The 27,276-nt window shown below is 36.3% G+C and overlaps 3 protein-coding genes and 1 long non-coding RNA gene across 4 annotated transcripts in view; 1 reads left to right on the top strand and 3 right to left on the bottom strand.

Annotated features, from left to right (window-relative positions):
- LOC141616895 (uncharacterized) overlaps window positions 1-10,014 on the bottom strand; it is a 28,793-nt gene extending 18,779 nt beyond the window's left edge. Inside the window, exon 1 of the mRNA XM_074434051.1 lies at window positions 9,871-10,014. Coding sequence (XP_074290152.1) covers window positions 9,871-10,014 — 144 coding nt within the window. The remainder of the gene's footprint in view (window positions 1-9,870) is intronic.
- A 1,620-nt stretch (window positions 10,015-11,634) lies between these two features.
- Window positions 11,635-14,396, bottom strand: LOC141621224 (uncharacterized). The gene is made up of 3 exons (XM_074437879.1): window positions 13,950-14,396; window positions 12,267-12,407; window positions 11,635-11,845 (listed from the first exon to the last, which is right to left on the bottom strand). The coding sequence occupies exons 1-3, from the start codon at window positions 14,190-14,192 to the stop codon at window positions 11,714-11,716; spliced, it is 516 nt and encodes a 171-aa protein (XP_074293980.1). The 5' UTR covers window positions 14,193-14,396; the 3' UTR covers window positions 11,635-11,713.
- A 7,323-nt stretch (window positions 14,397-21,719) lies between these two features.
- Window positions 21,720-24,017, top strand: LOC141622908 (protein OCTOPUS-like). Its single transcript, XM_074438934.1, has one exon. It carries the CDS (start codon window positions 21,952-21,954, stop codon window positions 23,785-23,787), a length of 1,836 nt encoding a protein of 611 aa, XP_074295035.1. The 5' UTR covers window positions 21,720-21,951; the 3' UTR covers window positions 23,788-24,017.
- A 366-nt stretch (window positions 24,018-24,383) lies between these two features.
- Window positions 24,384-27,029, bottom strand: LOC141622909 (uncharacterized). Its single transcript, XR_012533138.1, has 2 exons — window positions 26,670-27,029; window positions 24,384-25,355 (listed from the first exon to the last, which is right to left on the bottom strand). It is a non-coding gene; the product is annotated as an uncharacterized LOC141622909 (long non-coding RNA).
- Between the last annotated feature and the right edge of the window lie 247 nt (window positions 27,030-27,276).

Here is a 27,276-nt window from a genome sequence, read left to right as displayed (position 1 = left end):
GGTTCCTACGTTGATGGGTTCAGTGTTCTCTATTACTGATCCCCCTTCCCCCTCTTGTAGTATTTCCTTGGCTATGTAGGGAGGTATCTCAATTGAGTATGGGTCTGGGTCATCCTCAGTATTATCATAAACAGAATTGCATTCAAGATAACACAAAGAGTAAGCAGAACCTGATTTATTCATATTAAAGTTTGAGAAAAGTTGAAACAAAGAAGCCATCTGATCTGTGGTCAGCGGCGGTAAAGGGACAGTTGTTGGGGCATTTCCCGAACTACTATTACTATTTGAGGCTAAGCTAGGAGAAATAAAGGGAATGGGGGTGACGACAGGAGGAGACTCCTTAGTGACTTCTCTAGACTCCGACTCTGACTCCGACTCCGACTCTGACTCGAATTCATCGTCTTCTGGTTCTCCTTTGAACATCTCTCCTTCTCCAGTGGTGAGCTTGAAGAGTCTTCCTTGATTGTTGGTCCACTTGATTGATTTTCTCCATCCTTTCGGCTGATTCGCGTTTGTTTCTGTGATTAACGCGGTAGGGTTGAAGTGGTTGTCTTGAAGTATCATGGTAATGATATCATCCTGCGCGGCTCTAACAAATCGATCTTCTCCAAACAGTAGACTAACAGCTTGTTCGTCTAAGCAAGGTGCTTGACGTGCTTTGACGGTAGGAAACATTTCTGGAGGAATGAAGTAGCAATCGTGAAAGATCTCGATTCCGGCTAGCTTCCTTCCGAGGTGTTGCCAAGGTTCGGGAAATCCGTGAAAGAGTTCTTGACTTCGTTCCCTAACAAAGTATCCATTTAGGGTAGGGAAATATGGTCGCATCTGGACTCCTACATGCTTACGGTTTTGAACTTGAGCGAGCATCTCGAGAACTTCCTCTTTAGTGGGTTTGTATCCTAGGCCAAGTGGTATCCTTTTTGAGTTGTCTTCATTGTAGGGTGCGAAGGTGTTTCTTCGGACAGGGTCAAAGGCATTCCAGGGAAGTATCCCTGGGATTTGAGTATGTGGTTTACCACCAAGTTGGAGTAGGGATCGTAGTATAGGGGTGCCAATTCGCTTTCTATGACACTTATGCTTTGAAAGCCCCCAAGTTCAAGTAGTGGATCCGCAAGGACTTGATTATTTGACTTCTTTTCGATTATAGCCTTGATGGGCGACGAAGTGATCGTCACCACTTTGCCATTTAGTGGAATTTTGATCTTTTGGTGAAGGGTGGATGTTACCGCTTTGGAAGCGTGAATCCAAGGTCTTCCCAGAAGTATGTTGAAGGAAGCTTCGATGTCCACTATTTGGAAGTTAACCTTTCGCTCAATTGGCCATGTGGCTATGGTTAGGTTAACGAGTCCTACGACCTTTCGTCGTGTACCATCATATGCACGAACACCTTGATTGGTAGGGGTCCAATCCGACTCTTTCATGCCTAGTTTGTATGCCGTTTTCAAAGGTATGACGTTGACCGCAAAGCCATCATCTACCAAGGTCATTGGCACATTCTTCTTTAAGAAAATGACAGTGATGTAAAGAGCCAAGTTGTGACTAGCGCCAAAGGGTGGCAAATCTTCATCTGAGAAAGTAATAAGATTACTTAGCTTCGGTGATTCTTGGAAGACCAAGTTGACTACATCGTCGGGTGTGGAGTTATGTGCTACATTTAGCTTGGCCAAAGCTTGCAGTAAAGCTTGGCGATGTGGGAATGAGCTTGCTACTAATTGCCGACCGAAAGATCACCTTTGTCTTCTCAGTAATTGCTTGAGCAAATGATCAGTAGAGTCATCTTCATTATCATTTGGTGTGATAACGTTGGTTGGGCCATTTTGAGTAGTACTTTGATATGGACGCCCCGAACGAGTTAGGTGGTCCACATCTTGGTCTTCACCATTTTGGACTATTTCCTTGGCTAGGGAGTGTTCAATGAGATACTCGTCTTCATCGTCATCGACCCATACTCCATTGATTGTAGTTAGTTCCCTCATTCTCATGATCTCGTCCTCTAATTGTGTGATTTGGTCGACTAGTTTATCAACCACGACGACTATTTCTTGCATAGTGGCATTTTGAGAAAAGATTAGTGGCGCATGTTCTTTAGGTGATGTATTGGGGTCATGTAAAGTTGTCACCACATTTTCCAATTCTCAAACTTGCCTATCCACACTTCTTGCCCATGCGATGAAGTCGGCAATGGTAGGGGAAATGGTAGAGTAGAACCCTTTATTCTTGATCGCGTGGATCTTGTCTTCGACTGGAGAAATGAGGTCTGAACAATCTAAGGTAGATTCTTCACTTGTGATCACTAGAATTCCACGAGGATTCTGAGTGTTGTTGGGCTTACCTCCCGGCGGTATTGGTAGTCGACCATCCTCGATCATGTCTTGAAGCACATTTTTCAATATGTAGCATTTTTCTGTGTCATGCCCCTTACCCCTATGATATTCGCAGTATGAGTTCTCGTCCCAGAACTTGGACTTCTTTTCAGGTTCGGGCGTAGGTCCTATGGGTTGGAGTTTGTCTTGTTTCATTAGCCTTTTTAGAGTATTGGAGTAAGTGTCCCCAAGATTTGTAAATTTCCTTGGTGGGGCACTCTTCTTGGATGGCTCGAGGAGGTTAACTTCATCGGTCTTGCTAGTGGAGCCGTAAGAACGACTTGTTGAGCCTTGATATCCTCGACCTACCATTTTGGACAATAGCCCTTTACGGATGTCATCTTCGATCCTTGTTCCTAGTACGGTTAAGTCCTTGGAAGGTTTAATGTTTTGGTGCCTCAAATGATTGGCATAGATGGGTTTTAAGTTGTCCACGAATTTCTCCACGAAGGTAGCCTCATCCGGGCGTTCAACTAGTTGGGTACTAGTCTTCCTCCACCTACTTAGGAAGTCGGTGAAACCTTCTTTGTCATTTTGGGTAAGAACCTCCAAAGTGCGCATGTTAACTTGGATCTCAGCATTATTCGCATATTGCTTAGCAAACTCGACCGCGGCGTCTTCCCAAGTAGCAATCTTCTTGTGTTCTAGAGAGTAGAACCATTACTTTGGGATGGTGTCAAGAGATGAAAAAAAGATCCTTAAGAACATCTCGGGTTTGAAGCCTTTGATAGACATATAGTCCTTGAAAGCACGGATGTGGTTCAAAGGGTTTTCATACCCCTTGAATTTAGGGATATCCGTTATGTTGAAGTTGGTTGGCAACTTGGAACTCACAGCCTCATACTTGCGATTATTCTCCCTGTAAATGCCATCCCCTTTAAGATACATCAATTGCTTCTCTAAGTATTGGAGTCGTTGCTGAGCTGCAGTCATACCCATGGGAGGGTTTTCGTCCCTGAAATCATTCACGAAGTCATCCACGATTTCACTTTCTCGAGGAGGCAACCTTGCTTCTACGGCATAGATCCGGCCCTCGATGGTGTCAAGGCGATCATACACTTGGTCTTGGGTAGTTTGGAGTTGAGCTAGCGCGGTTAGGATTCGATCATTACCATCTTGGAGTTGATTGAAGTTCACGTCACTTGTTTACGGCATCTTGGAAACTGGATAAGAGATCGACGACGAATCAAAACACGATCGACCATTCTAGCACACTTACTAAGGAGGATATGTTTTGACTCGTGAAGTGGGTGTGTGCCACTTGTGTCAGTGAGCTTTTGAAGAAATGCCAAGATTTGAAAAACGTTGGTCCTAGTCAAGTTTAGTGTAGTTGTAGGAGTGGACTCGAAGTGAGGTTTTGAAATGGGCTTGGGCCCGAAATTTGACTCGACAAATAGACAGAGTTTTGACTCGGTTTTGCGCTAATCATTGGCCTTTTTCGATATTTACATTTTAAAAGGGATTTTGATTTTACAAAAATCGTCATGGTTTCGTTTAGAAATGGTGATCACGTAAGGTACAAACATTTATACAAACATTATAACGGGATGCTGAGTGCATTTAAAAGGGTTTTGGTTTAAAGGGTGGGTTGCCATACCGAACAATCAAACCCGAAGTCTGTGGAGAGGCTCGTACCAAACAAGAGTAAGACCGATTCCTAGTCCATTTCCTCAAGTAGTGAAAGTCCTTGATACAAACAAGAGTAAGTACCATGGTATGGATGACGTCAATCGCTATCCATCCTTAGGCCCAAATAATAATTATGACCGTTTAAACGGTACGATTGGTCGAATGGGTTGGGTTGGGCCTAGGAAGGCCAAATAAAACGGTCTAGGAAGACCGAGTTATGAAAACCGACAATTGTCTTGTACAAACTATTCCCTAACCTTGTTCAAGTTTCACCCTTTTGGCTACACGTAAGTGTATTATCCCCAGCGGAGTCGCCAAACTGTGGACATGGGGCCACGGGGGCGCTTGGGAACAAGCGTTTGCATTTGTGGAGTCGCCACCAATTTATTGTGGAAAATTGGAAACCGTTCGAATACCTCGTGCCATGTCAAGACACAAAGTAGTGACATGAACACCAAGAACTCGTCACCCTTAGCATTCTATGTCTAGAATGACTCTCGTGGATGCCAATGAACACGGATGTTCACAGAGATCTGGAGTAAGGGGTGAGGGTACGTATTAGGAAGCTCTTTTGATCGAACACCTAATCCCGCCCGCCTCGATAGCGGCCTCTACTAATGATTAGGGAAGTTATCTATACTCGATGTATTGTCGATTATATGCATGCAATGCAACATCCAAGTTTTAATCCTAACATGTGAAGAATTAGACTAAGTCGGTGAACAATTAATTTAGCATACAATAAATGTCAAAGTAGGGATTTAAGCTCAATTATATGTGAAGGCATACAAATGATACAATAAAAGAAATACAATAAAATACAATAATAAAAATTACAATAATTACAATGGATTCAATTGATTTATGTCGAAAATACTTCCAAAACGGATAATTTGAAAAAGAACAAAATAAACAAATAAGCGAACAGGAATTAGGCGATAATACGATTAATAGTTAATTAAATACGTAAGCTAATTAAACTAGGTCAAGGCAGAACGTAAGTTCGAGAGGCAAAATCAACTGGAACAGTAGCGTGAGTCTGCGCCTCTGAAGAGGCGCGGCGATTCTTTGCGTCTTTCAAGGGTGAGTTCTGGGCCGGAGCGCAAATCGTTAATGTTAATTGGTGAATTTAAGGATCAATTATGATATTCGACTCGGATAGAAGTGATATAACAGATTAATTACATGCAAATGAGTCATAAAAGCAATAAAACATGGATGAGACGAACGTAAACGAATTAATTACATGAATGAAAGATTGATTAGTGACATAGGTGAACTAAATAGGTTAAATATGACAAATTAATGACGAATTAATGACGAATAGACAGATGGAAATATATCAAAGGTCGAATTCCAGAAACTCAATATGAAGAATTGAATCTCTACAACCCGGATTGATTTTAAGGACGAAAACCCGCAAATATTGGATTACTTGGGATTTAAGTCAGTATTTAATGATGAATTATACGTATTAATGATGATAAATAATATACATGTTAAATTATTGTGCTATTATGTCAAAGAATTGAAGAACAAACGAAAACAAATAACGAACGACGAATTGACAGAGGACGAAGGAAGAAGAAAGGAAGCAGGAACTGCGGCAGCCTCACGAAGAGGCGCAGCAGGTGCTGCGTCCCTTCGAAGAGGCGCAGCAGTTGCTGCGTCCTTTCTCGACGGTCATCTTCTGGTAATCCGTAAAAAGGGTTTCAAAGCGTGGTTTTATAAATCGGTTTTAAGAAGTATTTTCGACATAAACCTTACATTAATGATACAAAAAGTAAATAACAATAAATAAAGAAGGATTTACACCCTCAGACTTACACGTTTGACGAAACGAGATGAACTAAGTTTATGATTAGTGATGCTCGACTCGAATGTAACGAAAGTGCCCTCGTAAGAGGAAAACGATTAAGATTAATTAAGTTGATTGATGTGGAGTTGGTCAAATTGGTCGGTCATGCAAACGAGGCTGGTACTCAGAAGGATCCGAGCTTACGTGGTCGAATGTTCAAGCACGTAGACGCCAAAAAGTAAAAACGTGGTCTAGAATGCAAAGAGAGAAGAGAAGGGCGGACACTCGCGTGAGAAATATGAGGAGCGAAGCCTCCTATTTATACTAATCACGTGAAGGAATAAGGTTTTCGGAGAAACTTTGGAAGTGAATCTCGAAAAGATATGAAAAGATACGAAAAATACGCAGAAAAGGACCTGGGAAGAGGCGCAGCAGTCACTGCGTCTCTTGGAAGAGGCGCAGCACCTGCTGCGTCTGTTCCCAGGTGGTTTCCTCCTGCGGAAGAAAGATTTCCGTGTTTGGTTTATGGAATAACGGATTAATCTTATTTTCCTTAATATTTTGTATGAATATTACGGGAAATTCTTTACCAAAGAATAAAAGATTGTGAAAGATTTATAAAATATGGAATAGAAATATCCGGAATATTCCAGAACATTCTGACTCGGGATTTAGCAGTTATCAGAAAATGAAGACGGTTTTAGGCCCGGACTCCAAATGTACTCTAATTACTGTCAAAACGACCGTATCGGCGCGTAGATGACAATTAAGAGGTAGACATCAATGTTTGAGCAATCACTTGACGATAAACTTACGAATTGTCACAAATCGTTCCGCGTACCAAACATGCGGCCCAATCATCACCGGGTGGTTTGCGGGAGGTGCAGAAATGAGGTATCTACACCTTTCCAATCCCCGTGCGTCGAACTGATATTATATGCCCTCGAGTCGTCCCCGGTGATCTGTGGGCCCAACTATCGTCGAATTCGCCCCCGTCCCCAGCCGACCTAACTCCTCTCCTCATTTTTCGCGCGTCGAACAGTGGTGGTATGCGGCCTCGAGTAGTCGCTAGTGGTCTATGACTTGAAGTCATCGTCGTCAATGGATCTCATGTAGGCCCGCACTGTCGTCGGTGGCCTGTGGGACAGCGCCATCGCCGGCGACCTGTGGGACCGCGCCGCTGCCGGTGGCATGGGTTTCGTCCTTGCGTTGTTGCCGTCGCACAATGTCTTTCCCTCTCTCTATTCTAAATTATTTTAGAGTTGGGTGGTTAAATGAGAGAGGTAAAGTTGGGAAAGAAGGAAAATTAGCGCGGGATTGAGTAAAATGTTGCGCGGGATTTAGCAAGTCCCTAAATTATTGATAGATTATTTTTTCTGTCGATTATATTTTGTTGATTACGTTGGACCTTTATTAGTTAACTAGGTTTAAACCCGTGAAAATTCACGGGCTTGTTTTAAAATATTTAATATAAAAGATTGCATTTAATTATTAATATTCATAAAAACTACTCTCTCCAAATTAAAGTGTTTGCCCTATTTCTCTATTATATGAGTCTTGTATTTTAATGAAATGGGGCAAACACTTTAATTTGGAGGGAGTAATATTTTGATATTGAAATTATTTTTTCAGCATGTTCGTGACCCACACAATATGTCACTTATTTATATTCTCGATTTTTTACTCACAAAGTTTCTTATGTGTATAAGGAGTCGTTTGGTTACCCATTCTAAAACACATGAATTGCAATTTATGGGATTTGCAAAATGGGAGAGTTGTTTGTTTGCCCCAAATCACATGAATTGAAGTTCCATAGGAACTCCAATTCCTTCATGATGTGAGAAGTTGCTTACCTAGACACCCCCCTCCCTAGGTAAGTGTGAATTCCTGTGTAATTAACTTCCTACATTCCAACAAAACAACATTCTTCCATTTCATGTGATTTACAAAATCATGGGAACTCTTATTTTCTTGGAACTTCAATTTCCTTAACGAACCAAACGTCCCCTAAGTCTACTATGTTTTTGTACGCCCTAAACAATGAGACCGCTCATTTATTAAGACAATGGATGTTAATGTTTATAATTATAATATTCTTATTGGTTGAAGTGTATGATAACGTCATATCCTAGGTACACCTAAGAATTTTTCTTTTATTGTAAATGCTTACCAAATTCACCAATTAATCTTTTTTATCCCAACTTACCGATTGTTTACTTTATCTATTTATAAATATTTTATTATATTAACTTGATTTGTCTCAAATATATAAGAACCCAATAAGGTATTTATGTTTTTTTTAATATAAAGTATTTTGTCACATGTAATTTATATGCGTTACAGTTTTTCCTTTACCCGTGTCCAATAATATACTTTGAGTAATGGTATAGGGATCATAAAATAATTATGTCTTATACTGTAACATTTTAATGTAGTTGAAATCTTTTCAAAATAGGCTACGGCTAGCTAAAATTTCGTTTATTTTAAAAAAAAAGTTACTTAGTATTTTTCAAAATAATTTTAGCTAATTTTCGGAAAAGAAAATAATAATTTCGTAAAAGATATTTTGAAAATCACGTGTTAATCCTTTTTTAATTATAATTTTAGTCGTAATTCATAAGTCTTATAAATTCAACTAAAATGTATTTCAAAATAGATTTTAATATATCATAAAATGAGACATTTATAACGCATTAAAGATCATTGAACATAAGGATTGAATATAATATTTAGTAATAATTTTTTATTAAAGGCAAGTTTCAATTAGTCTTTGTTTTTTCCTTATTTAGTTGTGTTTTATTTAACCGCCACATCAACTCTAGATGAAAAATTATGATGCCACCTCAGCACATTTGGCTATTGCATTAAAGAAATATATATGATGATATGATGATTCGGCACCTATTTTTATGTTTTTAGTACCTATTAGAGTATTGGATAGTATGATATTTAGAAATTTTCATTTAAAATCAAATGGGTTTGGTGTGGTGGTTGCTCATCTCATCCCTTAACCATGAGGTCAGGGGTTCGATCCCCCCTCATGGGAATGAAACAAACTCTTTGGCCAACCGTTTACCTCTTCGTGAGAGCACCCGCGGCGAGGGGTTCGATCCCTGCTCATGGGAATGAAGCAAACTCAAAGAAATTTTCATTTAAAACGCCGTATTAACCTTAAATTCTCGTTTGTATCAACATTTTTTTTATCGAGTTTTGTGATGTTTAGATTATTAACTTTCAATAAGTGTCCTAGACTCCTAGGAAACCTACTCTTTCATTAAGTCACTTTGTTTGCGTGACATTATTGAATTAGTTGTATCAAACTCGACTTGTTAAATTTCAGTTAAAATTATCAAAAAATTGTTAATATTATAATTATTATTTGTTTTTCTAGTTTAATGCAAAAGGAAAGTAAGTAGTAATAATAATAGGAATAATTGACAAGAATAATCCGACCTTTTACCACTCTTCCTAAAATAATCCGACCTTTTATTAATCTCAAAATAGTCTCACCTTTGTAGCGCATCTTCTTTAAATAAGTCATATGACTGATGACCTGAGTAACCAGTTACTTTTATTTTTTTACTTTTATTTTAATTTAAATCATTCTTCTTTACTTACCGCTATTCATGTTTACATGCCCTGATCATTTGTTTCTTCAATTTTGTTGCTTCTCCCACATTTCTCCTTTGACATTACCAGTTTACCACTTAATTATTCCTCTTTACACCTTCCACCAGACCACCACAACCACCATCGTCATTTGCCCTCCTTTACGTCTTATTTTCTCTCCCTCTTATCTATCTTCTGAAAAGAACATTGAAAGATCATAAAATTTGCAGAGTTTGATAGAAGTAGATTGTAACAATTAGAATAAAAAATTATCAAATTCAAGAGGAATTAATGAAAAAGTTATTAGACAAGTGGACCGTTGCTCTCCAATCTCTCCATATCTCCTATGTTTAGCATGTTAACTATAAGTAGTTCTTAGTATTATACTCTTGTAAATTGTAATCTTTGGCTTTAATATTTAGCTATTGTTTAGGTGAATTCTTGTATAAATCAATAAATGTAATAGCAAACCCAATGGACCAGATCATCAATCTTTCCCATATACTTTACTTCGTCCTTCTCCTCTGTCCAATACAAACTTATTATTCCGGGACCGTTTCCGATTCCGATTCTAGCAGAAGGGATATTATCATTAATTTCCGGAGTGAATCCCATCTTCTGCTATTGGGAAATTGAAATTGCAGAATTCAATGGAGAAAGAAGGGTCCACAAGACCGCAACACAATCGTTACAGGACGCAATAAAAATATTATTGGAATTGTAGATTAAGGTTAAGTGAGGAAAATGGAAATAACCGAGTTATGAGTTGTTCTTGGTGATATGATAAATTGTTTAGGCTGCTCAATAATTGTGGCTACTTATGGTAGAATGATTAGTGCAGCCGTTCAGGGTCTATTTTTTGGTCTTCATGCGCTCGATTCTATGCCGGCGTGAACATGGTGGATTAGTTGTAGTGTAGAATGTAAGAATGATTAATGCAAACACTCGTTTATTCCCCCTTTTTTTAAGGGAGAGAAAACACTCACTTGACCTGATATTATAGGTAACATTTACATAGAGCTCATTTTAAGAAGATAGTATATAAAGGTGGAATTATTTTGAGAATAACAAAAGGTGGGATCATTTTAGGAAGAGAGGTAAAAGGTGGGATTATTTTTATCAATTTTTCCATAATACTATAATGAGTACAAACGTATTTTAAAAATTAAGATTTTCAAGTAACAGTTATGTCACAAATGGACACATCACACATGAGAATTTTAAGTCATAGATGGACACATCACACATGAGAATTATTTTATATATTTGACAAATATTGATGAACATAATCCTCTTTTATTATATCCGCAACACACAAATATGCAATTTTATTCCACTCACAATCCCACCTTGTGAGGTTCAAATGCTCGATTATTTTGGGGCTTTTTTGACATTATTTAAGGGAAAAGTAATACTCCACTAAACAATATAGTGATTGTAAAAAAGGTTATCTTGAATCATGAGGGGTTGAGCTAGGTGTATCTCTAAACATCTCTTTTTTTTTGGGGTTACGAGGGAATCCGCAGTCGCTATTTTTGATGTGTACTGGATAAACTCTTGGTTGTACGTGATAGTCTGCAAACCACGTATAACTAGGTAAGCCACCCGAGAATGACATGCTCGAAGTCTATTAGGCATGGACTCAAGCCAAGAATGCTCCACAAATTTTTTGCTCTTGGGAAGACTTGAACTTGGGTTTCCTGGGAATTTTACCCAAATTTTAACCACTAGACTCCAAACTTACGGGCCTAAACATCTTGTTTAACAATGCTAGATGCTACTTAACGTATATACTTTAATAAGTGTTAAATCAATCCTTCCTACGTAAAGAATTCACTGGGATACCAAAATAAAATAGCTAAATAAATGACTGAAAGAAAGGGAGATTTTAAGGAGGTATGTGTAATGGTCTCACTGGTCTGCGCACTTTAAATCCGTAAATATTTTATATATGTGGATTATGTTTTGTATAAGTAAGGATTTGTAAAGATCATATTTCTTCCTGTATGTTGGATTTTGAATTGTGATTCTTAGTATAGCTTAGTTTTATGGAGTCTCATAGAACATATTGTTATTTTGCTACTGCTACAAGTCTTGTACGAAGTATCACATAAGTTTATTTAGGGAGTGCTAGTCAACAAAAATTGCTTCCAACCACAAGCTTCGTTAATTTTCTTCAACAAGTCTCACTTGTGATAGTCACATTAACTCGGTTGTCAGTGCGGCCAAAACTTATAACCGTCACAAGTAAGTATTGTGAATTTTCTTTGCTTGCTTTCAATACGGTCACATACAAGTTTTGCTAGTTAACGCTTTAAAGTTTGCTAAATAATGAATGTCGTCCTTCAGCAACAATGTCTCCTGATGCTTTGTTCTTAATGATGACGGAAGTCCCGGATACCGCTCCAATTTTGCCTAAGAGTCTCGATGTCACCTCCAACTCATCCTGTCAAAGTATAGATGTTTCAAAATCAAATACAATTTTCGCAAAGTCGACATAGATAAAATGTATACATGTTTAGCTTAATTTAAAAAAATCATAAAGAATGTCATGAGGATAAAGTTCAAGATGTCTTAAATTTACATATACGATGAATCAAGCATATGATAACGTGTACATCTGAACTACGAAAGAGATCAAAGTAATATTTGTTTGCTGCCGATAGTAAACTAAATAGAACATGGTTAGACTTGGGTTTTGCGACCACAACTATTCTTACTTAGTTACTTGTGACGAAAAGATACTTGTAACATTTCACAACCACTTTTTATTTTTTTACCATTATTTAAATCGGTTGTAAGACGTTAACAAAGCTTAAACGCGTTTCAAATGAGAATTTGTGTTGTAGCTAACACAAGGGACTCACATCAAGCTTGGCATTGGACAGGTAAGAGATGCACATGTTAACGGACACATTCATAGGTTTGTTAACTTTGTAAATCAAGGCATTGCCAACGATATCAACGAGGTTTGCAATTGCACCAGCTGCCAAATTTCCATCTCTATCCTGCCACAACATGTTCATATTTAGCCTACAACTTATGAGGATACAACTAGAATTTAAACTTCAAAAATTTGCAAGTATTTTTTCCTTGTATTAAGGGAGATAAATGTCGCTAATTTGGACGTGTTAGTTGATATTGTGAAATAACATTCATTCAATGAATTTTAGCAATTTTAACACACTGGAATAAAATTTTTGATCATTCCAAAATACAAAACCAAGGTCATGTACATATTTAACTCCCCTTATTTTTGCCGTATACGAGAATCCTTGAAACACTAAGATTATAAAGTGAAATATCGTGTTAAAGCGAGGAAAATATCGTTTTAGTGAAATAAGACTAATTTAAACTCGGGTGTACTGTACGTGAAGAATAAATCATGATCATTAGTAATCCAATACTACTCAATAATTAGCTTGAGATAATACGTCCCAGCCACCGGTAGTTTTCATAATTGTGAGTCATTTGGTTGCAAGCGAGAATTTGCAATGCCTAGGAAGTTACACATTACGTGATTTTAGAATTCACGTGAAATAGAAAATGTTGTTTGATTGCGTAAAAGAATTGTAATTCATGTAGGCAATCTCATTTACCTGGGAATTAGGTAACCAACTTCCTCCATTCATTAAGGGGAATTAGAGTTCAGGGAGGTTGTAATTCATGTGAACTGAGATTACAAAACAACTTACCCATTTTGCAATTCACATCAATGGAAGTTCCCGTGTGTGTAGAGAGTAACCAAACGATTCCTAAATACGGAGTATAGGATGACATAAACGAGAAAAAGGATTATACATCGGATGTATTACATCAGACTCCATATATATTTGAGTTTTTGTGTATTTTTTTCGAGCTTTATAAAGTTTAAAACTTACATGTTAGTTTTTTGACGTCAAAACTCAAATTTTTCTGAGCTTATATGTAATATTTTTGATTTATATTGTAATTTTTTTAATTTTATGTTTAAAACAATGAACTCAAAAATTTTCTAACAAAACTCATAATTTTTAAAATAAAATTCAAAAACTTTATCTTAATGCTCAAAAACTATATCATCTGATTTACTACATCAGATATATAGTCCACTTACTGTGACATAAACTCTAGATTACAAATAGACAAGACAGAGTCACGACATAAATTATTTTGTTTATTGCAAAAAATTGAACTGTAGATGAACATAGTGTATTAATTGATTTAATTGCAACATACAGAACGCGTGGGGCTAAGAAACTAATTGAAACTAAAGGAACTTGATTGAGCAAATAATTTGGGGTCAATATGTTACTTCCTCAGTTCCTCCCATCCAATGAAAAAATAAGAAAATTCTTGTGTCCTATAAGAGACCGTCCCCCTTACACCTTACCCCTTAAGACAATCCAACAAATGAAATACTCCGTATTATAAAAGTTTAAGTGTAAGGATACGGTCCTTCTAGAGGTACTCCTATGTTCACTTCAATTTTATACCGCATTTTCATATATCAGATGTATTTTAATTAAACATAGAAAAAAAAGTTGAAATAAATATTAACGAGATCTTACAATCAAACGAGGGGGCACTTTGAAGGAGCAAAATATGATCCCGGGTTCAACCCGATTGACCCGAATGCCACGGAGTGCAAAATCCTCATAGAAACTGGGTCCTACTTGAAACTCGTGCGGGTTGACCGCGACCCGAGACACGCTTTCGGACTCTTCCTCACTTAGTGCTACAAGTTGTTGGGCTCTTTCCATTATCTTCGCTTCACTCTTCAATAATATTGATGTGATCGTAAAATCAATCATTCATTTTCGTTGTTTTTGATGAATTAGGTGTTTTTATCATACTCAATTAAGTACTCTTAAAGATTAAGACACTCACCCAAAAAAAATTAAAGATTAGTGTTGAGAGATGGACGGATTAGGTATATAATTAGTACACCAACCAACCCTAGAAGACAACAAACTATTTGGTTAATTTATAACTAGTATAGATCCGCGCAAATGCGCGATTTTTTAGACAAAAATATTAGAAAATTTAACAATTACACTACTGTTTTAACTTCATTTGAAATTTAACTATGAAATTTACTATTAGTAATATTTTATATTTAGAGATAGAAACCAATTATAATAGGTGAGTAACATTATAACTTGAAAAAAAAATTATATTAAGAGGTGAAATAGAGAAGGTTCAACACTTTTTCTCCTAATAAAATTGTCGGTTTTACTGAAACCATTTTGTTCACTTTATTTCAAAATAAATATTGTAGTTATATCATCATAATCACTAAAGGTATAATATAAGCGTGAAGTAATGACATTAGTAATACAATTAGATAAGATGTGCATTGTAATAATTATACTTATGTACTCCGTATTCGTTAAATAACAAAATTAACCAAAATTTAAATGTTCGCATAGTATGGAGAAGGAATAGATATATTAAGTGAAAGTGGACGAAAAAATATATATAATTCGTAATTTTTTTCATTTTAGAAGTAAAAATATCCATGAATACTACATAAGTTTGTATCAAAAGATAGAATAATATAATTATTTAGAATGAAAATGTTTGCTAAATAACTAATGAGTCATAATTATATACATATTTATGCCTCCCCTTAGTCACTTTTGATACGGTACAGTTTCCGTGCTAGTTTATATTAATTATATGCCTTTTATGCTAGAATGTTGTTACTTCCGCTATTTGGTGTTTAATGTAGGAAAGACGCATTTATGGAGTAAATGGATCAAATGAGCACCGCGGAGTAGGCATGAAGGAATACACGGAGCATGACACGAGAATCTAGAAGAAAAAAGGAAGAGAAGTGAAGAAGACAACACGAAGAAAAGAGCTAAAATAGGAGAATACTCGATCAAGTCTGAGTACACTCGATCGAGTGGGTGTGTACTCGATCGAGTGTACCCAGGCTCGATCGAGTATACATCGAGCTGGCAATTTCGGCGCGATTTCCTTAAGTCGGTTTATCTTTATTATAAATACCCTAATCACGTCATAACTAGAACTTACGTCTTTTTTTACCCTAGAACTCTCTTAAAACCCTTAGTTTAGTATTATTGTGAGTTAATATGAAGGTTGGATTAATATAAGTGGGACACCAATAGGATGGATTATTCTTGTGAAATAATCCTTACTTTTATCGCAATTAGTTTATAGAAATCAACCAAACAACCTTCAAGGAATCGGTTTCCTTTAAGACAAACAAGATCTCACATGACTATATTTTGTCTTATAGATTAAGAATAATATCGAAGATTCCCTACGACCATGAATAGTGCCAAGATTCTCAATGTTACCATTGGTGTGGTATGGAGGGAGTAGCAAATAATTAATTACCGTCTCCCTGTGGATTCGACCCTTTCTTACTGCTAGCTACTAGTTAGTTGAGAATATGATTTATTTTGATAGGCCAACGACTAAAAATAACCTTATCAATAACTATACATAGCCATCATGTTAAGTTTTAAAAATAATAACAGTAAAATAATTTATCATATCATACGTATAATTAGTGCAATTTCATTTTTGACAAAATCAGAATATCTTATTAATAGTCTACTAGTATAGTTCCCGTGCTACAGCACGGTATTTTTTAGATTTGTTTTATAAAGAAATTTTCTTATTAAATTAATTGTATAAATTAACTATCCTTGGAGTTTAATGTTATAATGTATGGAGTACTAAATACTGTATAATCTTAGTAAGAGGTAGAAAATGAAAGTTTATTACCATCAAAAGACACTTTAAGTTGAGTTATTTTTGTCTGAAACTGTTTTTTACTTTACTGTTAAAAATAACACTATAATGTTATATCGTTATAATATGACATAAAATAAAATTAAGCAATGTAAGATCTAATTAAAATGCGTATTACCTTATAACGGAAATAGGTAAAAACAGTATGGAGTACTACTCATTTAAAAAGACAATTTACAAATAATTAACTAATATTTTTTATTTTTATTTTTTATTTTTAATAAAAAAATACATAAAAATTTGTTACGTCATTTAGAAAACCATATTTAGAGTCTAACTGATGAAGGATAATACTATAAAAAGAATATTTGGGTAATTTTAGAGTGTAACTGGTGAAGGATAACATTTATGGAAATGATTGTATACTAATAAATTAGGGATAATAATTGTTTCTTGTAAAATAGGTAAATATAAATGTAATATTGTTTCCATATATAGTTTCGAGAGCTTATTTTTTTAGGCGGGAAAACTACTAAGAGTTTTTATTCTCTTAGTAGTAGGGGGGATGCAAATTGAAAAATATATTATATCCTTTTAAAACGGAATAGAGATATTTATTGTTTGGAAAGTGTGACCTATTTGTAGATATGATATAGTGAAGTCTAATTATAGAATAAATCATTTAGGCGGGAACATTTTAGTAATATTTTACTCTTTTAGTATAAGGGGATTAGGATTAGGATTGTATTTGGTATTCAGTAGATTATTATTGGCGAGGTCGGATTATACAAGCAAATTATAAACGTAGTTGCTCTTTCATGTACATGTTTTACTCAATCATGTACTTTTTTCCATAACTTTTCCATAACATACCCTTCTCCCAAAAAATAAAAATAAGTTCTCTCTTATTCGCTTACCCTAGAAATCAACGAAATTCGTACTAATTAATCAATGATATAAATCTTAATTTTCATATTGAACAAGTAATAATTATGTTCTTTATTAATTATTGATCAATTTTCTGAAATTATATCAATTCAATACTAATTTAATTAGGGTTAACGTAAGAATTTCATGGTAACGTAAGAATTAGGGTTATGCTACTGAACTGAGTTTAGATTTCATTCACTTTTGTCCGTGTAATGGGATTGTTGTATTTCATCCTCCTGTCCAAATGTATTGTAAAATTTGGTAACATAGATTTATTGTGTTTGGCGTTAATGAATATGAAATTTAATGGGTCCATGTTTTTGATGTCAGATTGGAATATGTTTGATGTAAATGACGATTATCGCCTATCATAATTTACACATGGTGGTTGCGGAGGGAAGGGGGTTGGTGGAAGTAGGGTGGTGTTCGATGGGGGAATGGTGGTGGTTAGCAGAAGGGGTGGTGGTTGAGAGGTAAAGAGAGGAAGTTGAAGAGAGAAAAGTAAAAGAAAGTGTTAAAATGAGAGGGATAAAATGGGAAATTATGTCCATGATTAAGTAAATCATGTACATGAAAGAGCAACACCCATTATAAATGATGTATTTTAGTATTTGGTTGAGAGGTTTGACTAACATGTTCAATAACAATTAATTTTCCTTAATACGAAGCTATAAAAGGTTGAAAAATTTACGGAAGAGAAAATTGTCTTTTTCATACTTTCGTGATTTTTTTTTTTTTTTTTTTTTAATTTGGAAGAGTAAAAATAACAATTGTGAACTTTGGACTCAAATCTACTAATTTAAATATGTTGTTTATCAGACACTTTAAATAATATATATTGATGATTCAGGTAAACTACAATCCTCAAATGTGTTAAAAGACATTCCCCTTATACTAAAAGAATAATAAATCTCCCAAATTTTCCCGCCTAAATGAATGTGGTTATAATTAGGCTTTCATTATATAAGATGTGTAATTGGGCTTTTATTATATCATATCTGTAATTGGGCTTTCATTATATTATATTTATGAACTTTCCCTTTTCCCGCGGATAATGCAAAACATTAATAATAATAAATTTTACAATTAAATTTCAAATTGAGTTAAATATCAGTTGTATAATTGTTATTTTTTTAACGGAATTACTTTTTCACATACGGATTTTACTCTTTTGCATACATTTTTTCATAAAATTTCCATAATATACCCTTTTCCCTAATCATTATCAAATTTCTCTCTTAGGTATACAAATTCCCTAAAATCCAATCTAATTAATCTAAAAACTTGAATAATGAATTGTAATTTTTTCACTAGTGAAGTAATTTTCGTTTTTAGCAATTATTAAGTACACGTCTTATTAAAATTATTAGGTTTAATTTTTAGTGAAATTAATATGCAAAACAATTATTATTAATTAGGGTTTATGGGTGATGGAAAGAACGGTGGTTGACGGCTGCTCTGGGCGCGGTGGCTAGGGGTGGTACGATGACGGTGGTGCAATGTGAATTGTGAGAGGACGGCTTAAATACGGAGTGCTGCGATTGGTTTGCGTCGGATTCGGGTTGTCGGTTGGGGGTACTGCTGGACTGCAGTGGGTGGTCGAACGGCTAGAGGATAGAGTGGTTGGTCTGGGTGTTGGTTCGGACAGGGATGGTGTTGGTGTCATGGTGGGGAAGGAAGATGACGGGAGTGCATCGTTCCTATGTTGCTGTTATGTTTTTTTTTTTTTTTTTTTTTTTTTTTTTTTTTTTTAGTTCGTCCAGAGCGATGTTTGCTCCGACGACGACAGTAACGATGATGATGACGATGAACATATGTACTGATATTGATTATGAACCGCTTCTTAACGAAATGGATGATTGCTTAGCCTTTGAACGTACACTAATGAATTTAATTTTGTTGCTTGATTATTGTTCATGCATTTTTTAATACTTCGTAGTTTGTTTGGAGCAACGTTTGCCGGGGATTGATCGGCGGATGTGACCCGGAAATGGTGAACTGAACTGGTGAAGGGAGATGAGGGAAGAGAGAAGAAAATTAATTGGGTGAGGGAATAAAAATGACAAGGGTAATATTGTAAAAGTCGTATGTGAAAAAGCACATCCCTTTTTTAATATTCCTATCTAAAAAATCGCATTCGCGCGGGATCTATACTAGTACGCAATAAGAGATTTTCAAATATACGTGACCTTGTCTGCTTATTTCCATGGGACTAGTTCAAGGTGTGATGGCTTGAGCTCGGCCCATACCTGGCCAAACTCCACTCTAGTAGCAACTACCAACTCATCATATAGATATAACGCCAAGTTACCATGACATAGTTGGTAGTAGTGTGAACTGTGAAGTATTGTCTAAGGGATATGGCCATATGGGGTTCGATTCCTACTATCTACACATGTTATATACTCGATATTCTATACTCCCTCCCAGTCACTATAATGTTCCCCTTTCTATTTTTAGAAACTTTTACTCTTATTTTATTCATTCCCCTCTCCTATCACCAAATCTCACACCTCTTTTACTCCTATTTTACGTATTACTTTTCTTTATGTTTTGGCCCCACAATTCTTTATTTAACTACGAATAATTCATCCCTCTCTCCTTTCACCAACATCACACAACTCTTTTACTCATATTTTAATACTTTTTCTTAAGTATTGTGCCCATATCAAATGGGAATAATATAGTGACTGGAGGGAGTATTTATTTAAAGCTGCTTTACTTAATTTTTTTCTCAAATACTTTTTATACGAGTTTTTTTTAACACTTTTTATACAACGAGTCGGTACGAGACAAAACAATAGATCACAAATTCTCATTTCAGTCTTTTAGACGGTCTATTCCATCTGAAGGTTTTAAAGGGGCCTTATATAACCATTTTTACAAATTCTCTTTATAGACGGGAGATATCCGTCTATAGTTATAGACGGATCAAATATCCATCCACTTTAAACATAAGACAAGCAACAAGTTGTATAGTGGGGCCCAAAAATGTAACCACTTTATTATATTTGACCCATCTTTCACTTTAGACGGATATATCCGTCTATAGTGAAACTAATTGAACCATTTTTATGATCAAATGTGACCATTTTAAACATTTTACACCATTGTGTCAAAAACTTTTGCCTTTAACATGATACATGCTTAGGGTCAATCCTAATACCAAGTAGGGTAAGCTACTGAGTAAACTATTACTCCTATTATAAATGAGTCACATAAATAGGTAATTACTGCGTAAATCAATACTTTTCTGTAAATCTCTATGTATGGATTTATTGAGTTATTAAATCCAGACAAATGAATATGGGACCGATGCACTATGATTCTAAAATACAAACACCAAAGTCACACGGAAAAACTAACTTGTAGTACTTGTACGTGCTACACCATTACTCCGTGTAATAACATCATAACAGCAAATAACTCAGACATGACTCCACTGATAAACAAACACACTCTTGGACTCTTATTCCTCCTTTGAATAAATTAATACTGGTTTGAGACGGATATATGTGTCTTAAACTTAAAATTGTCTAATAATTAGATGATGTAATAGTATTTGGTATTTCGTTAAATAGGGTACAATTCAACTTATTTTAAGCTTAAGATGAATATGTTCGTTTTTATGAGAGACCGACAAGTAATTTATTCTATTTCGGTTGATGTTTTTGTACGCTAGCTTCTGGGACAAGAACCAACAAATTGAGACATAATTACATAAGTGGAACTCAAATAAGAAAAATATGAACAAATGACTAACAAATACAGAGTACTAGAGTAGTATGTAAACTATACTCCCTCCATTCAACTCCACTTTGCAACTTTCTATTTTGCGCACTATTTACAAATGGACGTTCAACTTTAATTTTCTCTCGATACATAAGCGAAAATATATTTATGTGAGATCTTATTTGATTCGTCTTTAAGAGTACATTAAAAATATCTAACTTTTATAATTTTTGCAAATACGCAGCAAATGATATTTATCGTGTAAAAGCTACGTTGACAAACGTGATAAAAGAAACTTGTAAAGTGGAGTTGAATGGAGGGAGTATGTATCTTAAGAGACGGTGTATTACTTAGTTATTACTCGATCTCTCCAATCCAGTACTACAATGAGTACAATCTACCCATTTGACGTTTTATGGACTACTCATTCATATTCTCTAAGATCTTCCACATTTTGTAAAACGGTAAAGTCACAAAGATTTTCCACTTTCTTTATTTGTCTATCATATGTGGTTAAAATTATTTACGATCCCACATTCTCTCTTTTACTTTCATTCACATCCACATATCATCATACCACTAAATTTTCCTCAAAAATAATTGTGGAAGAACTTGGAGAATAAGAGGGAGTATAAAACAACAATTCCACCTCATTTACTCCAATTATATATTATTTTTTTATTAAAATTATAATTTTCCGAAATTTATTTGTAGAACACAATGTATATATTAGTTTTACAATAAAATTTTATAAATTAATCCAGATCAATATTCCGTATTTAACTAGTTTGACTTTAAAAAGTAGATAAATAGTTTGAAATAAACGAGTGTATAACATTTATAAAATAATACAGAAGTATCATACTGAATTACTCACCACCGAGTATATTCCATAACTTAGCGAGAGACGATTTCTCATAACAACATGTGCAAGTTGTTGTCGTCTACAAAACATCGACAGACCGAATCTAGTAAAAAAATTGACAGTGACGAATCCAATGCAGTCACTCTTCCAACTACATCACTCTCCCTTTTTTCACTCCCAAATCTTTACTGTTTTTTCCATTCTCATTTTCCCCATAAACATTCACACATATTAACGCATCCACTCTTACCACACACACACTCTTCCTTGTATATTCCTCCTAAATGTAAAATTACCAAATTACCCTCACCGGAAAAATGTCGCAAAACCCTAAACCTCGCCGTCTTACTTCATGCCGCCGCCACCCCGACATTCCGACAACTACCGGACTTTGCGCTCCTTGTCTTCACGAACGCCTCTCTTTCCTCGCTCCCTCCACGTCATCCTCCACATTATCCGCCGCAAGTGCCGCCGCGCCGGAGTTACGGCGGTGTAAGACTTTCTCGGGGAAGAACCGTGACGACGTCGTTTTAGCGCCTGGTCGTCGATCTTGTGATGTCGGAGGTTGTGCCGGTTCGCTTTCGGCTTTGTTTGATCAAGAGAAGGATGATAATGGTAGTGGTGATGAGGTGATTGGATCGAAGAATGTTGTGATGACGTGGCCTGTTCCTGAGGTTGATGATGAAGGTGACGAGGACGAGGATGAGGATGATGATGAGAGTGTCCCGGAAGCGATAGTTGCGATTCCTAGGGTTTCGGATTTGGGGAAAAATGAAGGTGAAATTAATGAATTTGAGGAAGGAAAGACTATGAAAGAGTTTATAGATCTTGAGTTGAAATCTACTAGTGTTTCTAATAATAGAAAGGATTTCAAGGATATTGCCGGTAGTTTCTTAGGTGCAGCTTCTGTCTTTAGTAAGAAATTGCGAAAATGGCGGAAAAAACAGGAATGTAGTAGCTCTACTAGACCTTCTAATTGTAATGGTAATGGTGATAAGAGTTTGGGGGAGTTGAGGGTGGAGGATTTGAGAGGGAGGAGATTGAGTTATACTCAATCGGAGGTAGGCGATTACGGTTTTGGAAGGCGGTCGTGTGATACAGACACTAGGGGAGGTAGTGTCGTGTTAGGTCGTGCTTCGATTGATTGTGGTGCATTTGGGAGGAAGTCGTGTGATTCGGACCCTAGGTTTTCGATTGATATAGGTAGGGGGTCGGCTGATGAGAGTAAGAGCGAGTTTGTTGACGCCCCTAGGGCGTCTTGGGATGGGTATTTGGTTGGTGGCGGTGGTGGGAGGGCGTTGTCTAATCGTGGGAATGGGAATGCTCCTGTTGTTTCGGTTATAGAGAATGCTATGGCTACGGTTTATGGGTTTGATGATCGGGTTTTGGGTGAAGGGAAGGTTAGGATGAGTAATGGGGGGGATGAGAAGGATTCGTCAGTTAGGCGAAGAGATGGGTTTGATCGTTGTAGTTCAGTTAAGACGGATGTGGTGGTGATGTCGGAGGATAAAGGTTTGTTGTCGAATGCTAAGGTGTCTCCGACTGCTGCTATTGGTCTTTTCAATGGGACTAAATTGCTTATTACTGAGAAGGAATTGAATGAATGGAGGTTGAATTCTTTGAAGGATGACAGCTCGGAGAGCTATGAGACGGCTTCTAAGGATCTTGGGTCTGTGTCTAGTAGTAGTGTCGGGAAGGATGAGAAGAAATGTCGTCAGTGGAGCAAGTTGTGGAACTTTTGGGGTTCACTAAATAGGAGAAAAAGGGATAAATTTGGAGACGAAGAGGAAGAGGAAGAGGAACTCACGAGAGGAGACGGTCCAAGACCCGATGAAATGATCAGGAATGGTAATAAGGGAGGTCTAGTACGAAGCTATAGTACTTCGAGCTCTCGTGGCTCTTCTAGTGTTGTTGGATCAACTAATGGAACTACCACTAGAACGGATTCCATGTCCATTGTGAAAAGAAGACTAGATGACGGCGTTTTAGAAAGGAGTCGAAGTGGTAGGTATTCACCGACTCCTAATAATGTCGACAATGGCTTGCTGCGATTCTACTTGACGCCTCTGAGGAGCCGAAGGAGAAATAGGTTAGGAAAAAGTAGGTTGAAGAAATCGCATTCGTTGGCTAGAAGTGTGCTGAAGTTGTACTGAATGTAGGCATAATTTTTTAAGTTTAGACGCGATCAAGGGGTTTCCGCCTTCCGGTATCAGTGTATCATCCTTTTTGTAAAGACACTTGTAGTTTGTTTCAAGTTTCTCTTAAGATTATAATGTCTTATATTTTTGGAGCATTTTGCATTTAGAATAACAGCGTCAATATGTAGGTCAGATGATTTCCTTACATGAACTGTTTTAAGTGGTTATCTTTTGTTTTCGCCAAATCGATGCCTGTCTTTACGCTTCTGCTAACACGTAGACCTGACAAACACGGTCATTCGGGTTGGTTTGCTGTGAGCATATATGGTCGGTCTTAACATGAGAAACCGAATGTCAGAAAATGATCCCAGCAAACTATAGCACCTGTATTGGTATTGGTATTTTAGAAATCTAGAATACAACCCAATGAACTGTATTTAACATTACCCTTCTTTTAATACGGTAAATTAGTGGTTATTAAGCACTTATCGACAAAAAGTACATCACTTTTCATTACCTTGTCCGAAACGACCTCACTTTGTCATTGGGGTAGTATTGTCATCATCGACGATACAGGAAAAAAAAAAAGGAAAACAAACAGAGGAACCGTCTGAAGCTCTGAAATGCACAAACCTTAAATTTGGAAACAGAAAAATGGTTTAACTATATCATCTTTTCCCAGTCAGGTAATGAGACCTCACAAGTTGTGTAATATCGACATGATTAGGTCGCGGCCTTTTCAAAGGATTCACGGTGTTAGTCGCTTCCACAACCTGGTCATCGTCACTATCCACAACTTTGCATCCTGGTTTAGTTAGCATTCTTATGCGATTAGGAACATAAACATTGAGATAATAACTAACAATATCTTTCCTCGTCTTAGAGTGGAAATATCTCTCAGCCGGTTTAAGAAAACTCTTATCCTCTGACAATGGATTATTCTTTACAAGATGATCAAAAGTCGCTTTCTGCTTTGGCGTCCACGACTTGCCAACGTCTTCACCCATTTCATCGAACTTCCAACTCTTATAAGTAGGTCCCAGTTCGAACTGTAACCTCTTTCTTGCTTCGGACACATGTTTTTTTATGCATTGAGCAGATCCGCGAGCAGGACATGTACAAGAATCAGGTCTTCCTTTGCCAACTTGATCTCCTTCTTGTAGGGTATTTTCGTCTTTAAGCGGCCAGAATTTTGTACCTAACCACTTTGAAGTATCTGGATAGCTAGTTGAGCTTGCTTCATTGGACGGGCATTCCCATTCCGACACATCAGCTTGGAATCGCGAGCCAAGAGGTATAACAAGTCCAGGTAGGCAGCCGTCAAGATGTGTTGACCAACTCACTGACTTTTCGGGTGAAGGAAGGTTTCTTTTCTTTGGCTTGTGCATTTCAGTGTATGAAAGTGTAGCCTAGTTAACTTGATGGCTTCCCAAATCCCAATATTCAGGAAATGCTGCCTGTATACTTCTCAGCTATAGCCAAATTCTCTGCACCACCTTGTTTGATTTCCACAGAAATAGAATGCACATGTTAGCTAAGTAGCCACTGAAAAACGTATGGTACTCATGATCTGGATTTGAAACCTGTCAATATCAAAATATGCTATTATAGCTACCTTTACACCTAAAACATTCACGCGTAAAATGTTGAACAATTGGAAACGTCATCTAACTTCAAATCTTAGCTACGTTCTTACCTAGGCACGTATTAAAGTCATCTTAACCCACTAGAGCAATAAAGGTGTAACCATAACCAACTATGTTACTCTGATTCTTCATATTACCTTACATACTCGTGCCCGCCTCTTAACATTGGACATTGATAATGGAAGTAAACAAGTTTGGGAAGATGGCTTCATTATGGTGGTGAGTAAGAACCAAAAAGTAGAAGGATCCAATGTCAATGAACAATAAGATCACTCCTTCACATAAGACTCGTCCAAAAACACATTATTCACACAATGTCATTTCTTAAGTTACCGTCTCACTTGCTAGATGGTCTGTGCCGACCAATTGTTTACCTTTACTTTTGACACAAAGAACAAGAAGGGGTAAGAGGACATTTGTTGGTAGAGTGGTATTGGATGACAAGCGGGAAATAATGCAATTGGACTATTAAATTACTAATCAAAAGTCTTTTCAATATAGAAAAGTAAACAAATGAATGAAACAACTAAAATGGGAAAAGTAAACAAATAACAATTTGACCAATATTTTTAAAAGAAGACAATACATTCTACTGTGTATTAAACTTCCATATATTCATTGCTATAAAGCCACCAGACAATAAGATCTGAGCTCCATCTAGGACCATTTAAATCCAAAGAGTCTGAGACAACCAAAGTAGCTCATCCAGCTAATTGACCTGTTCCCACAATGCATCTCCAAAACCAAACTTAGATATCGATAATTACTCCCTCCAATTCACGCCAAACTATCCATAATGGAATCCTTTTACCTCATATATTTGTGGCCCATATACAAAACTACTTATTTGGGATTAATCAGCTTAAAAAAGATGCACATTACTGTTTCTAACTCCACTCTACCCAATTACTACTACTCTTTCTATTATAGAATCGAACCAAACAACTACAAATAAATATGGGGTTCTAACTCCATACCTCTACGGCTCTACCATATCACACTCCATTCAAATACTTAGAACCAAACACCCCTAAGTTTTTCTTGGTCTAACTAATGTAGATCTCGTGCGAATGCGTGATTTTTAAATTAATAACATAGAGAACTTAACAATTAAACTAATAATATGAGCTAGAAAAAACAATATTTATAAGAAAAAAAGCAGATATCATAGAAATTGCAAAAAAAAAAAAAAAAAAAAAGAGACATGTGATCTGCGAGGGACTCATCAAGTCATCATGATTCATGACAGACCTTGTAAATATCCTCCTTGCAAGCTTAAAACTTTCACCTGAGAGTGACAAACAACATAACTACTATTTATGTGTTAATTTAATCCTTTTTTGGTAAAATGGATTTGAAGTCAAATGAAAGAAGAAATTGGAAAGTGAGGTGGGGGTGGTGGTTGTGGTGGTGGATGGAAATTGAAAGATACTCCTACCACCTAAGATTTGTTGAAAAGAAGAGAAAGGGAAAAATAATTGCGAGTTTGGATCCTCTCTATTTCTTTTGCTTTAATTTTTTTATTTGATTTATATACAAGGGTTAAAGATGCTTAATGGGCTTTTGACAATTTGTGTTTTGGATTTGAAACAATCAAGTTGGGCTTTTAGGCTTGTTAGGCCTCTCATGGCTCAGTAAAAACAGAGTTATTGGTAGGAAATGTTTGAATAGAATTTTTGAAATGAATTGAAATGGATTCGATTTATTTTAGCGTTTGGTTGGAGGTTTTGTAATGGATTCTAACTCTATTCCAACCCTTTGAAATCTCATACCCATTTATACCCGAATTTTCTAAACTTCATTCCACCTTATTACTACTACTCTATCTATTTCAGGATCGAACCAAACACATATGAGC

The sequence above is a fragment of the Silene latifolia genome, chromosome X, assembly GCF_048544455.1.
Source record: "Silene latifolia isolate original U9 population chromosome X, ASM4854445v1, whole genome shotgun sequence".
In the NCBI taxonomy this organism is placed as follows: Eukaryota; Viridiplantae; Streptophyta; class Magnoliopsida; order Caryophyllales; family Caryophyllaceae; genus Silene; species Silene latifolia.
The sequence above is the reverse complement of the archived record's forward strand: the minus strand, read 5'-3'. Positions and strand labels throughout refer to the sequence as shown.

Excerpts from the sequence above, each read along its gene's own strand:
- LOC141621224 (XM_074437879.1), bottom strand. The coding sequence starts at position 14,192 with ATGATTGATTTTACGATCACATCAATATTATTGAAGAGTGAAGCGAAG. Across the intron at positions 12,408-13,949 it reads AAGTGCCCCCTCGTTTGATT|GATAGAGATGGAAATTTGGC; the intron begins GTAAGATCTCGT and ends ATGTTGTGGCAG. Across the intron at positions 11,846-12,266 it reads TGTCCAATGCCAAGCTTGAT|GATGAGTTGGAGGTGACATC; the intron begins GTGAGTCCCTTG and ends ATACTTTGACAG.
- LOC141622908 (XM_074438934.1), top strand. The coding sequence starts at position 21,952 with ATGTCGCAAAACCCTAAACCTCGCCGTCTTACTTCATGCCGCCGCCAC.